The sequence below is a fragment of the Lissotriton helveticus genome, chromosome 3_2, assembly GCF_964261635.1.
Source record: "Lissotriton helveticus chromosome 3_2, aLisHel1.1, whole genome shotgun sequence".
Lineage (NCBI taxonomy): Eukaryota > Metazoa > Chordata > Amphibia > Caudata > Salamandridae > Lissotriton > Lissotriton helveticus.
The window spans coordinates 244,715,772-244,730,660 of record NC_136062.1 but is presented as its reverse complement, the minus strand read 5'-3'; the positions used below and the strand labels follow the sequence as shown (position 1 = coordinate 244,730,660).

General features: G+C 46.6%; 1 protein-coding gene across 2 annotated transcripts in view; it reads left to right on the top strand.

Moving 5' to 3' along the window:
- The window catches only part of MPI (mannose phosphate isomerase), a 127,274-nt gene that overhangs the window by 66,191 nt on the left and 46,194 nt on the right, over window positions 1-14,889 (top strand). For both annotated transcript variants that reach the window (XM_078685123.1, XM_078685124.1), the window contains exons 4-6: window positions 7,028-7,169; window positions 9,336-9,518; window positions 10,478-10,651. In XM_078685123.1, coding sequence (XP_078541249.1) covers window positions 7,028-7,169; window positions 9,336-9,518; window positions 10,478-10,651 — 499 coding nt within the window. The remainder of the gene's footprint in view (window positions 1-7,027; window positions 7,170-9,335; window positions 9,519-10,477; window positions 10,652-14,889) is intronic.

Below are 14,889 nucleotides of genomic sequence, written 5' to 3'. Positions count from 1 at the left end.
GGACGATGCACTCGAGCAGAGATTGAAACGCAACGTGTTGCTCTTACTCACCGTCTGACCTGGAGGCTCCTACGTGCCGCGACTCCGAAGTTGTGCCCCCTGAGGAACCAGGGCCTCCGCGGTGATGAAGCCGGGGCCTCGCCTACTGGACCCCGCCCGGCATTGGTATACGCGTCGGCCCCGGCCGAGAGCGTGAGCCGCTGGCGGGAGACCATTGTGCGAACATTCCGGTGGTCCTGATCCGGACTTGCCTTGGCGGCCGTGGAGCTGGTGTGGGGCACGGTGCACCGAGGGCTGCTCGTGTGAAGGGGGCCCCCCTGCCGCGGCTCCGTCCATCCATACTGGAGCCTCGCGCCCGGGATCTGCTATTCGACCACGCCAAAGGTATTGCAGGCTGAACCCCGACTTTGGCGGCTCTCCTTTCTGCACCAAGGCTGCCTTAGTGGGACCCCCTTGGTTTCTGTTGGGGTCTGCATCTGAGGCCCTGATCCGGGAGTCGTGGGAGGTGGTGACGAGCCTGAATCCACAAAATGGCGGCCATCGAGATAGGCCGTGGATATCCTCCGGACGGCGGACCTGGACTACCGGACTGCACGGGGGCCTGGACATGTGTGTGCGAGCCTACAATTGGCGACGTTCTGGAAGCGTTGCGGTCCTTGCATGCGGCCTTGACCCCCATTGCCCCTGGGGTATCGGTGCGGTCCGCCGCCATCTTAGAGGGCCGGTCTCTCAAGGTCCCCTCTCGTCTCGGTGATGCTTCTGCCTCACCCCCCTCGGCCGCGCTGGGAGCTACTGCCACTGGCCGTCGACAGGTATGCGAACGACTGGCTTCTGAACCTCCTGCGCTTCACTGTTTGGAGTTTGGGGGCCCGGATGTCGTTCTGGGGTCGGATCCTACTCGAGTGTCCGAGCAACATGATGGCTTGCTACATCTCTTTGCCTTGAGGAGGTCGTGTTTCTGCTCTGCAGGGGAACCCCCGCTTTCCCGAGCGGCGAGACTGAACTCCTGTCTTTTCCTGCCCCTGTTAACATTGTTGGGACACTTGAACTGTATACCCGGACTTTTGATCTTTTGCTTATGGATTGCCCTCCCTGGCCTACGTCTTCATCGAGCTATTTTTTGTTTGTGTGATTGCATTGCACCGAGTTGTTCACTTCTCGCTGTCGTATGGTGGGAGTTGCTTGTAGCTAAAGAAGGTCTGGGGTGAGATACATTGCTTCCGGTGGATTGCTGGTGTACATATCCGTGGCGAGCTTTCCCGTGTGCATAGTGCGGTGGGTGACCCCCTTGTACGTTTTATGATGCTCGAGCTGTATCGCTTTCGTCTACACGTATTACGATTGACTGGTTGGGCGGAGGCCGACCATTTTGTTTTTACTTCTTCACTCCTCCATCATGTCTTTTTTGTCTTCATATTCTTCTTTTTGTCTCCTTACTCTTTTTCTCTTTCGTGTTTCCTACATTTCGGGTTCGGGATTAGGGCGACAGGCACGCTGTTGGGGGGGTAGGCCGTAGCCTTCTGCAGGGGTGCTGGGTGGGATGGGTGGGATGGGTTTTCTTTCCCGGTTTATTTTCCTTTGTTCTATGGCCCTTTTGTATCCCTTTATGGGAGCGCCGCGGCTGTCCCTGCCTCCCGTGGTATTATAGGGATGGGGTCTGGATTGCTGCTTCTCTCCTTTTTATGGCTATGCTGCGTTTCAGTGCCGACTCCCATCCCTTCCTTGTTGCTAATACTCCTGTTCTTTCTATGTCCTTACTACGGGGTGCTTGTCTCGACGCGGCCCTCTTCTCTTTCAGTTTGTCTTTTTCTTTTTTTCCCCTTTTCTTTCCCCTCCCCTTCTCTTCTTTTCTCTCCCTAGGGTTAGTATGACGGGTTGGCTTTAGTGATGTTAGTGTTCCGGTTCCATCGTCCTATCTCTGCTGTGCTATTGGGTGGTCGAGGTGCACACGATGAGTCTACTTGTATGTTGATTTGAATTAACCGCAGCTGCTTTCGTGCTGATGTAGACTGTAGTGATAATTTTCCGCATTGCTGCCCCCTTTAGGTTTTTATGGCCAATAGTTCGCTCTGGGAACCTGGATTCATTTATGCTGTATCCGAGCCTGTTATACTCCTCTATGTATTATTATAAAATTAACCTTCATTCTTCCTGTTTGTGGGCCGTCCAGATTCTCCCCCCCCTTCCCTTCGAACTGTATTGATTGCATATTATCCTGATTGTATCTGTATATTTTTCTTCTGTATTTTTTGGATTGCTCTACTGTGTCGTGGCCGGCCGGTCTGGTTGTAGGCCCAGATTTGTATTTCCTTTTTGTACAAATAAAGGTTTACAAAAAAAAAAAAAAAAATAGATAGTACGCACTTTATTGACAAAAAAAGTTGCTAATTCGTCGCATAAGAGTGTGGAAGGTACCACTGGGGTACTTGCTTTCCTGGTCCTGAGGTCTTTAAGGATTTTAAAAATACATTTGGTGGGGTTAGGACTGGAGCTAATCTCCATGGCATAAAAGGATGCACGTGTTTTACAGACCGCTTTGTGATAAAGTTTTATCTTTGCCAGATAAAGCCTTTTTTTCTCCGGTATGTAGTCTTTCGTCCAATCGCGTTCAGCCTTTTTACAGGCTTTTCGCAAGATGGTTAGAGAGTTGTTGTACCAAGGATTGGAGGTAGAGATACGACCTTTCACCCATTTTGCTGGAATAAGGGCATCAAGACCTCGCAAGATCCATTCGCTGAAGCAATCGTAGTCTCGATAATCGTCGAGAGGATTGGCGCTAAGAAAATGGTGAAAGTCATCCAGCTTCAGCTTATGCCAGGGCCGTTTAAGGACCGATCTTGGGGTTCCGTTATTAGAGGGCTCAATGAGAGGGACGAACCATCTGACCAAGTAGTGGTCTGTCCAGCCCATGGGAGTGGGTTGATCCACAGTAATTGAGTGAAGATTGGTAAATAATGGATCAAGCAGGTGTCCTGCTGAGTGCGTAGATCCAGGGACTAATTGGTCCAGCTGGAGAGCAGCAAGGTCTGCTATGAAAGTGGCGTTGTCTTGGATCTGGTCCAAGTGAAGGTTGAGATCGCCACAGATGCTAAAATTAGCAGAACCTGCTGCAAGCTCACTGACGACCTCTGGGAGCGCTCTCTTAAACGTGGTTGCAGTACCTGGAGGACGATATATTAGGAGGCCTGAAAGTGAGTACTGTGCGCTCACGGCTACCTGAAAATGCGCCGCTTCACAGTCTGCCACCTGCATTTTGTTAAATAGGCAAGAGTAGTGTGATTTGAACACAATCGCTATCCCACCTCCCCTAGAGGCCCTGTTTAGTGTACATATGGAATAACCAAGAGGTAGAGCTAGGTTAGTGACCGTTACCAAGTCGTCATTTAACCAGGTTTCACACATGAACAATATGTCCGGACGTTCTTCAGAGATAAGATCAAGAACTTCGGCATGATGTTTTGCCAAAGATCTGATATTGAGCTGTAATACTAGTTGGTCCATGTTGGTGGGTGCAGGGGGATTTCGAGGTATCGATTTCTGGGTTCGGAGTAGCAATAAAATCCCCTCCCACGGAAGTCGTTGCTAGAGGAAATTTTGAAATCGATGTTTGAGGGCTCCAAGATTCAGGGCATGCAGGTGGAGTGGAATGTACACAATTTGAACTTTATATAGTTTTCACTCTAGGAACCCCTCCACCCCAACAAACCTTCCCAAAGCGATTATCGATGTTACGAAAATGGGTTTTGTGTAGAAGTAACTCAACTCCTCTGGTGCCACGATCGAACCCGCCATAATAGACCCTGTCCTATCCAAACCGCAGCAAGAAGGGATAATGGGAGCCTAACAGGAGGGTTTCTACTAACATAAGAATAGGACGTTGGAATCGTATCCTCCTTTTGATACAGTCTCAAAAGGATGTTCACATTTCAAGACATAACAAACTGTTTCGTCATTTGGGAGTAGGAAACTGTGGCTATCAGTAACCCCGAGATGGGATAACAGTAGGTGGTGTCGGTGTGAGTCGTCAGTAACCCGAAGTTAAGTCGTCATATGGCATCTGATGGGTGAGCATGACTGCGGTGCTGAAAGTGTGAATGGTGCAAATAACAACAAAGAAATAACAAACACCCCACCTTCCCCCATTCCCTTCTGCCTTCTCCTCTTGAAGCATCTGTCGGACAGTAACTCCCCCCTGAACCAAAACATGATGACTATTCTCAGGGAATGAGAAGTGAAACTCCTCCTATTGATCGGATCTCTCGCTCATGCGGTCAGTCATTGGGAGTGGCGCAGGGAAGGAGCTGCCTGTGAGCCATCTCTCGACGCTCTGACTTTTCTCCAGGACTAGGGGCAGCGTCATAATCTCTCCTGGGTGTGAGGGTTTTGTAGACTCTCACTTGTAGACACCTCCTGATGTGTTTCTATCCACTAGTCTGAGCGTGTTCTCCGGTGTTGGTGGATCCTCACAGTGTTGAGTGATCATCGGTTTATTTTGCTGGGTCGTTTCTGAACCCTGAGGAGTCGGAAGTGCCTCTGGCTCATGTTTGGCCTTTCCAGGATCTTTATAGCCTGTAACAGCTGGGTTTCCTAGTTCGAGAAGGCCCTCTGGATCCATGTACTTGAATGTTACTGCCTGGATTTGAAGCAAGTCCTTCTTTTCTGTTTCCCATTTCCATTCCTCCTCTTGGGTAATGAAGAAGTATGAACAGTCGTTGTAGATCACCTTTCGCTTTGCCAGGTCAGAGTTTTTCTTTCATTTGATCGAACCATTTCCGTTGTATCTGGGTTGTGCTGATGTAGAAGGATTGAAAATGGTTGGAGCAAACTTCTTGCAGAATAGTGCCTGTCTTGCTAGTTGAGTATACAAGCTATCAGCAGTTGGGGGGAACGCTACCAGGGTGGCTGTGGGGCCAAGGATCTATGCGTTCATTCCAAAACAAACCATTGTGAAAGCTTTCCCTCGGCTATCCTTTATCTCAGTCAGTTTTCTAGCAATGTCTTGGGGGGGGGGGGGGGTTTCAGGGATTCTGCATCTTCCGGGAATACAACAAAATGACGGTTATTATATTTCAACCTCTTTTCAGCATCTTCCACCCGTTGTTTGAGAGTTGCAGTGACCGAGAACATTTTTGTCATGTTGGTTTTAAGGATGGCAACTTCGTCTTCCAGTGTCAAGATCCTATCTTCCGCCGCAGTGTCTCTGGCCACGACATTGCAGAGATTTTGTCTGATAAGAGCATGTCTGCCCCCACTTCCCGGACTTTGGTCTCAACGGCTTCTCGAGAGACTTGGATAGTCTAAAAGAAGATGTTTATGGCCACAGGATTTATTGTTCCCGAGGGCAAGGGTGTCATTCCTCTTTGGACCCATACCCAAATCCGTCATGGTGGTTAATTTATCTATCTAGGTTGGGCGTGAAGCATGAGGCACTTGTCTTTCCCCATCTTAGCCCACGATCTGCAGTGATTGTTCGCAATCTGGTATGGTAGAAGGTGGTGCCTTGTGTTTGGGTAGGTCAGTGGGTCCGCAGCACTTCGGCCTGCTGGTATTTAGACTCTAGTTTTGTATTATGGGAACTCTGCTTGCATGCGGGGTGTCTCTGGGTGTAGATGAACCACACGTAATCGTGGCATGCTCACTGAGTTTTATGGTGTCCGCGGCGAAAGGTGCGGGTGCCTCGCTCTCTGTTCATTAGCCTGCTTTCCTCGTGTGTGGAATGGGACAGCGCAAGCAACTGGGGGTGAAGGGGTCATAGGGAATCCGTGGTCATTCTGGAAAGTGAGATCTTAAGGGGTCAGTGGTGCTGTTCATTCAGGTGATCACTTCCAAATGTGGACCTTGGAAGCCAGCACTCATAGATTGTAGCTACATCGCAGATTGGGTCCGTGGTGCGGCCTCCTACGGCCTCCAGGCTGCCCACCGAAGTCCTGAGTCAGTGGTCTCCTCGCAAGTATAACTGCAAGCCCACTTGCCCCAGTGTAGAAGGGAGGCAGCACCAGTAACTATGGACAGTTTGGCTCCAGCACCGACCGGGGCTCTCACAGGCGCACACAGCCAGCAGTGGTCGCTGTGTCAGGCCCTTGAGACTAGCTTGCCTTCCATGAGCGGCCACACAAGGTAAGAAGAGGGCCCTGTAATAACAGGGCTATGGCCTCTCCCACCTATCAACTGCAGCCACTAAGTTTGTGATCGTGAGTCTCTCACCTCTGCTCCAGTGTCACATGTCCAGGTGACCGCAAGTCTCTTTGGTGACCTATCCCTGGCCTGCTGCTCTAGCCCCCAATTTGAGAGAAGGCTGAGTGGCATCTAAGTGCGCAACGCTCTTCCACGGCCACTGCAGCCCTGGCACCGGGACACAGGACAGGGAAGACTGCCATGGGCTATGTATGTTATTCCTCCCCAGGAGAATTGAGACTGCAGTTAGTGGGATTGCGGCGTATGGTGGGAGAGATCCAGGAGCATCACTAGTATGCATTTGCCATCTTAACCAACCAGGCCTCATTGGTGTACAACATATGCATCTTTGCACTCGTGATGTATGGCTTTGGCTGTTTGATGGTTCTGCAAATATGGTAATAGTTTTCGCACTTGTTTGGAATAGAGGGAACTGGAGATCAGAATAGTATAGGACCGTGCATGAAGACCGTATTGCGAATGTGATTTGCTCATGTCCCAGTGGTAATCTTTGAATGCTCCATGGTGTATATTTGTTTGAGGAAGAATGGGAATGAAGTGTTTTATGGCAACTGATAAACCATTAGATGTTGGCATTTCATCGGAAGGTACACTATAAGCATTTGGAGAGCGGGGCTTGCAGATTCGTTATACAGAAATTGATGATGGACGTTACTCAGAGGGGAATATTAAACCATAGAATACCTGCACATTTGCATGTCTTTTTTTGACTATAGCACTAAGTGATGGAGTATTCAATAATTATAGTTAACCGAACAAACAAGCTGTATGGTGGAAGGAAATGTATCTGGGATCCTCACTGTAACCCTCTTGATATCCCTTTACTTTACAGGACTTGGCCAGCAAACTTCACGACCTCTTTCCAGAACACTATCCAGACACTAACCACAAGCCTGAGATGGCTATCGCCCTGACACCCTTTGAGGGCATGTGTGGCTTCCGGCCCGTTGAGGAGATTGTTGCATTCCTTAAAAGTAAGAGTCTGAGAGGGGAAGAGATGATAGGATAATAGTGGAGAAACCTGAGATGGTGAAATGGAGGGGGACAGCAGGGGGTCAAAGGGATTGTGGGAAGAGACCTAGCATTATAGGTAAGAGGCTAGGCACAAGGAGAGGGAGGGCAGAGATGGGGACGTTGCAAGAGAAGGAAGAGGAGGGAACCGATGGATTGAGGCAGGATTTAAGGGCGTTGGAGACAAAGCATGGGAATAGATGGGACAGAGAGAGAGAGATTGGATGATGAGAGGGACATGATTGACGATGTAAGTGAGGGAAAAGAGGTGTACCACAGTTGGTAGCGAAGAGATGAGGCGATGTGATGGAAGAGAAGTGGTCTATGGAAGGGAGGGAAGAGGCCAGAGACAATTCAAAAGTCTCAAATGATGTGGAGGAGTAGATGGGGCTGATGCAAAAATCGAAGGATGATCAGAGTTAAAAAATAAGTGACGGAAGTGAGGAGGAAATAATGCAATGAGGACTTTGAATATGGGAGGAAATATCAAGGAATGATTAGGGAGGATTTAAATATGAGAAAAGATAAGACACTGGAAGGAAAGTGTGTTGGATGTGAGGGTTAGAGGAGGTAGCCCGATTAGAGGGAAGGAAGAGACTGGGGTGATTAGACGAAAGATACATTGGGATAGAAGAATGCGGGATAAGTAAGGGAAGCAGCATGAACAATGTGAGTGACAGAAGAAAATAGAAGTGAGCAGGTGATTTGAAGGAAGGGAAAGAGTGGACTGGAGGAGAGAAATTGAGGCAAATCTTTCAATGCCTGCTGGGGAGCCTGTGTTAAATACATGGGGAGTCTGTGTAAAATATCTGGGTGGCTTCTCTATTGTGCAACCTAGCAATGCAAAATTCAGAAAATGCAAATGTATCTTCTGGGCAGGCAGCAGTCCTGCACCTTCTAACACAGTTTGAAGTATTAGCCAGGTCAGAATACCAAGGGTGTGGCTTTGCGGATGTGTTAAGTGGGTGTGCCTAGAGAAAGAAGTTCACCAGTAAATTCAGGCTACAATGAAATCCTTTGCTCAGGATCTCCATCATTTGAGGTGTGAAAACAACCACATTACTGAGCCTTCAATGTTCTGATGTTCCTGTTCTGGGCATCCACAGTATACTGTTGCACACTGATTTGCCCTGCTCCCAGTTTTTCCGGAAGCTCTTCAATCTTGTCATCATCACTCTACTTCTCTTTTTTTCATGTTCTTTGCACTGCATGTCATAGAAACCCTTCCGTTCTGATGTCTCATGCTACCGCTCTGATTGCCAATCCTTCCAAGGCTTGGTGTGTGCCCGGGGGTCCCATACCCTCTGCGATTTGTGTATATTTCCTTTATGACCTTGGCTATTGTGTGCATTACTGGTTAGCACCCTGGTCACCACATCCCTGCTACATCTCTCTAGGCAGAAGGTCACCACTTAATCCAAAGCAGCAGTGTATGAGCTCTCCGACTTGAAAAATGTAAACCTCTACTTTTGGTTTTAAGCAGTGCAAACCCTGGTCCTCTCTCACCTGTTTGAAGGTAATCCTCTGTACAACGGCCCCCGACACTGTGCTTGCATCCTACATGATGCAGCTAATCTTATTAATGGCTTAAAGTATAACTGTATCACCTGCTGCTGTAGGATCTGTCTTTTTCCACAGACCTTATTGTCTGTAAGACCAGTGGCGATACATACAGACCTACCAAAAATTATAACCCATCTTAACTGGCCAAAAAACTAAACACCTCGGTCAGATCACTTCACACCAGCAAACCAGTACATTGCCAAGTTAGAGATAAAGTGCAAGAAAGCAAACAAAAGAAAAAAGCAGAAGGCACATGTGTTCACAGGATCTGGGACAACACCCACCCTAACATCAGAAATGTCCCAACACTCCTTGTGTTGAGAAAGAAACTAAAGGCTCATCCCTTCATGGGACATTATTCCCCACACAGTCCGAAATCACTTTATACCCTCCTCATGTAAACGAGTTTCAATCGTACGACTGAGCCCTCGCCCACTAGTCAGCTCTCTGTTTCTTCCAAGATAGGTTACTGCTGTACAGCCATAGCTAAATACATATATACGTATATACATGTATACATCAGTTAGGAAGGTGGACTGACCATTGTACATGTTCTTCGTTGGCAGATGTTCCTGAGTTCCGTACTCTGATTGGTAACACAGCAGCTGAGCAGCTGGAGCGCTGCTTGGCCGATGACCCGCGAGGTGTGGCATTGGCACTGCGTACCTGCTTCACAAGCATGATGAAAAGAGAGAAGAAGGTCTTCGTGGACCAGTTGAACATGCTGGTGAAGAGAATCTCTGAGCAAGGTGCATGAGAATAGCCAGAAAATGAGAAAAAGTAGATTTACCATATCTCTGTAGCTTCATTCAACCCTCTTTTTACCTGGTCTCTGCTACTCACCATTTCTCTATGCCACTTCTCTTTCCCGTTCTGTGTCCTTCAAACCCTGTCACGCATTCCCCTCTCTGCTGCCCTTTCCACAGCTCCCAAAGTCTCTCCAATGCATACCAGCCTTAGCCTAGTTGGTCAAGGCAAGGTATCTAGTGGTGACTGGTCAGCTATATGCCTCAAACCTCAGTCATTTAAAGAATTTGGAACCTTCCCTTACCTTTTTACTTTTCTCCCATTCTGGGCCTTTCTCCCTACCCAGCACTCTCCTTTCAGACAATTATCAGCCCTATCCCTTTTTTACTAACAACCATGTTCTCTGACCGATGTCCACCGGTCCTTAATACCGTTTGGAAAAAGTGATGTTTGTTACATACTGTTAATGTCTTGTTGCATGTATGCAGTTTTTTCTGCACTGTAGAACTGAGACATAGTTCAGCCAAAGCATCCTGTACTCTTGGTGTTGTCTAGTGCAATACTATCCCCAGACACAGTTCAGCTGAAGAGCCTCATCAATTGGCTTGTCTATCTTTAGTACTACGATACATGTAGCTCAAGCATCTACTACTTGCTTCAGAACTGAGACCCTCCAGCAGCTATGCAGACATCACATTTATTTATATTTATATGCCCTCTTTGTTTCTGTCTAGCCTCCTCCATTCACCCCGCTTGACTCCTTTTAGATCTCACAATCACTTTCCATTTTCTCTCCCTTACCCTGCTCCCTACTGTGTTATGCTTTCGTATCTCTTCTTATTTTACTCTCATACATTCCCTGCCTGCTTCATGTCTTTGTCCCACTGCCTCTTATCCCCCTTTTGCTTTTGTATTTCTAGTGGTCCCTTGATCATGTACACTATTGTTCTTTTCCCAACAGTTGCAACTGGCAAAGCAACTTCAGACAGTAATGGGGAACTTCTGCTACGGCTGCACTCCCAGTTTCCAGGTGACATTGGCTGCTTTGCAATTTATTTCCTAAACTTGGTAAAGCTGAAGCCGGGGGAGGCCATGTTCTTGGGAGCCAACGAGCCACACGCCTACCTGTCTGGAGGTGAGTATGTATTTGGAGACGGCATTGTACACATCGCATCTGTGATTGAGTGTGCAGACTACCTTCCTCTCCACTTCTAAGCTTAATCCATTTATGACTGTGCATTGGAATACAGACATACTACCCTCCTCACACTAAGCGTCCCTAATTGTGCAGGTACTCCCATTCAAGGCAAATGATTATTTGTGTAGGGTACCAGAGATGTTTACCGGTAGCGATGGTTAACTCTGAAAGCAGTTGGCCATACATCCTGCCCTGCTTTAGACTGTGTAAGAGATTGAAGCAGTCAGCCCAATCTTCCTCCAGGGGGCTACAGTCATTGAGTTTTCTTCTCTGCAAAAAGTTTTTAAAAACTTGCCAGATCAAATACTTGCCTATGTAATGCTTACACAAATTGGCGAAAAGGTCCTAATCTCTAAAGAGGCACTAATGAAATGTTCAAATACTGTTATCTTGTGCCATGCAGGCACGGCACTCCCAATAGATCGCTGAACAAATGCAGTAAAACTATGCATTTTACAGTTTTGGTTAAGAGTAGAAAAGTTAGAAAGCCTTATGCACTAATTGCAGTTTAAAAAGAAATCTTGACATGAAATATCATATTGCCGGTCGTTGTTTAAAATGTGTGCAAAAGACTTTGTCCTTTTCTATCTCGGTGTGGATAGCACTGTGCTAATCCTATGCTTAAAAACTTTGATAGAAAAACAGACATTTGAGGTGAGCAGATCCAGAGTGTCGCTGGTGTTGAGAGTGCTCTTACAGGAGCTGCTTTCCACCTAAACTTGAGAACTACCCAGAGTTCTCTCCTTTTTTGCATAATTTATGCGTCACTATGCTTGAAAGGGTATTGTTTTGACTTATACTGGGTGCTCCCTTGTGTCTGGACAAAGCTATACATATCTGAAGAGCTCTAATTAGAGCGAAACACTGTGCCAGCGGTTGCTTTTACTCATTTCAGGTTGGCTTGAGTTAGTATTTTACCAATTCAAAGCTGTAATATTGTGCCTGGAGTGATAAATTGCTTTTGTAATTTTACAGCTCGGAGAGTACAGCACTGTACTAGTCCTATGCTTAAAGACTTTGCTATATAAATGGCAAAAGACTTTGTCCTTTTCTATCTCGGCGTGGATAGCACTGTGCTAATCCTATGCTTAAAAACTTTGATAGAAAAACAGATATTTGAGGTGAGCAGATCCAGAGTGTCGGTGGTGTGGAGAGTGCTCTTACAGGAGCTGCATTCCACCTAAACTTGAGAACTACCCAGAGTTCACGCCTTCTTTTTTGCATAATTTATGCGTCACTCTATGCCTGAAAGGGTTTTGTTTTGATAAATATATATGTATGTATATATGTATATATATGTATATAATTTATTCATAAGGGAAATTTTAGGCTTTGGAGGTGGGTAGTTGTAAAGGGTGGTAAGGGCAATGGTTTATGAGGTGAGTAGTGGGTAGTGGTAAAGGCACTACCCACTAAATATTAAATATACACATATTTATGTGTGTATGTGTATATACATGTATATATGGGTTCACTTACCTTTTTATACTTGCCATGTGTGGAAAAGGCATGCATGTTGAAGGCTGCGTGGAAAAGGCATGCGAGGTAAAGGAATGCGAGGTAAAGGCATGCTTTATATTGTCATACAACCTTCCGACCCTATGCTACTAACTCCCTACCCGTCTCCTCCACTTCTCTGGTACTCCCGCTCCACTGCTGCACCTTGACTGCTACGTGCTTCTCTGCACTGAACCCGTTCGGTCTACAACTCTTCTTTCTCCCTGGTTTTCTCCAAATTGGAACCTGCAACATAGCTGTTCTTAATGTGACAGAGCTGTATGGTGATTGGCCAATTTATAAACCCCCTATTATCCGTAAAACTGTGTTGCTTTGTGGTGATCTGGGGGGGGTTTGCTATAGCTCTCTAAAAGAGCATGTGATGCACTAACCTCCAAAAAGCAGGTCACTCAGAGTAAATAATTGTTTGGCTATATAGATGAATTTGATCAAACTCTATGAACTTTATGATGTTTTGGTGACAACAGATGGTTGTAATATTGGACTGTCAATCTGGAGGGCCCGTATGTTCATCAGTCCATTATCATATGTGTAAAAAGAAAAATATCTATACTGGCCTGGGAACAAGAAAGGGACACATTTAATAATGTCACCAACAACAGGACTTTGCAGTTTATTAGCCTTTGTATGATGGCATGATAAAAACATTAAAGTGATATTGTTATTCATACTTTATCTGTCGAACTAGATGGCCAATTTAGAATGGGACTCGACTAGTTTCAGCACTGTGCAAGCCCACTAGGTCCTGTGTAGTAATCGGGACAACAGTCCTTGATACTATGCTTCTCCAGTATTGGGGTATCTTTCATAGATTCACATGCCTGAATCATTCCCCATCGTCGGAGTGGGAGCCCCACGGTACATAAAAAAAGCAATAAATATACACAACTTAAGTATATCATAGGTATATAGAACCAGGAAGTAAAATAGCTAGAAGTTAATAGGAATTTTCTTTCCACTTGCATGACTCGTCCAAGTCATTATATATATATATATATAGTCCAAACAACAGCCAATCAGTCGACCGCACCCTCCAGAATGTTCTTCCCAGAGGCTCAGGCTCTCAGATTTTCTACTGGACGTCGTATAAAGGGAGTCTCCCTGAGCTCTGCTCAGTACTTCTCAGTTTTCTTTGGAAATTCTTCATTTGATGATGTCTTCTTCAAAGAAATCTCTTTTTCAGCCTTGTAAATCTTGTGGGAAACTCCGGCTGTTTTCAGAAGATCCACACAAGAAGTGCATTTACTGCTTGTATCCTGACCACCAAGTGAGAGGCTGCAAGATCTGCAGAACTTTCCCACAAAAAAACTCTGAGGGACAGAGAGGGGCGTCTACTTCTGTGGCTACAGAAGATTAAAAATCAGGACAATCCCTTATCTGGAGTTGGGCGTATTGCCTCTGTTCAGACTACTTCCTCTAGGAAGAGGGCTGCTGACACAGACATATCTTCTCCTGGGGCTAAGGTGTCGAAAAAACAGCATACCTCCAAGAGTGGTGAGATGCCTTCTACTTCAAAAAAAGGCTGTCCCACCATCTAAGAGTAAAGCTATGCCTTCTTCGCCCGAGAAAGACTGCGCAGTCTCAAGCTTCAAAACAAGTTTCTGATAAAAATTTTCCTCAGAAACCAGGTCCCTTGTCGACGAGCTCGACGAAGCCTTCCGTCGGCGCGACGACGTCGACTGCTACTTTCTCGTCACTGAAGCCACTGATGATAATGTCGTCAGCATCTTCGCCGTCGACGCTGGTATCCGTCTCCGTAAGACCTGTCCCATCAACGAAGGAGGTAAAGTCTACCGTCGATGTTCCTTCGGTGACGAAGATTAAAAGAGTGTCATCGACGCCCGCCTCGTCGGCGACGACTACTTCGACGGCTGCCTAGTCAACGCTTCAACTGTCTTCATGTACGGCTCTTCAGGTTTGGTCTTCGTCTATGCTTGCAGCATCTTCTATGTTGTCTACGACGCCGTCTATGCAGTTGCCTCCTTCGACAGCAGGGCCATCTTTGCTTCAAAGACGTGGATCTTCCTTGGAGGTCCTTTCTCCAGTTACCATCTCCCCTGCTAAAGTTCCTCTCAGGTTACCTGAACAATTGTTAGATTCTGGAGAAGAGGATGAAGAATCAGATGAGGGTGATAGGTTTCGTACTGCCAGGAGCCCTTCTGAGCTCCTCATTAAGTATCAAGATGTGGATGAAGATATTGGCTTTTGCCCGGAAACGGTTCCTTCCACTCCAGATCCAATCCCTACGGCCCAAATGCCTTTGGCTCTTCTGAATGATCTACAGTGCATGTTGGACGATTATTATCGCTGTTTCCCTCCATCTGAATTGGCTTCTTCTATACCACCCATGCCTGTTCCTCAATCTTCATCAGCTTTGAGGTCGCCCAGGCCACATTCTCTGGTACCTTCCCATCACTCTCAGGATGCTCACACCTCTGATGAGGATAGAGATGAAGGAGAATTGGATGACCGGTCACTCCTTACAGAATAGGATGACTACCAGATACAAACTCTGTCTCCATCCACTCCTGCTCCTTCCGACTCACCTCCTGTTGACATTGGAGGTTTTCATATTCTCGTGGAGAGGGATACACAACGATTTCTTCTTCTTATGAAAACAAAAAAGGATGATTGTTTCCTTTATGATTTTAAAGACC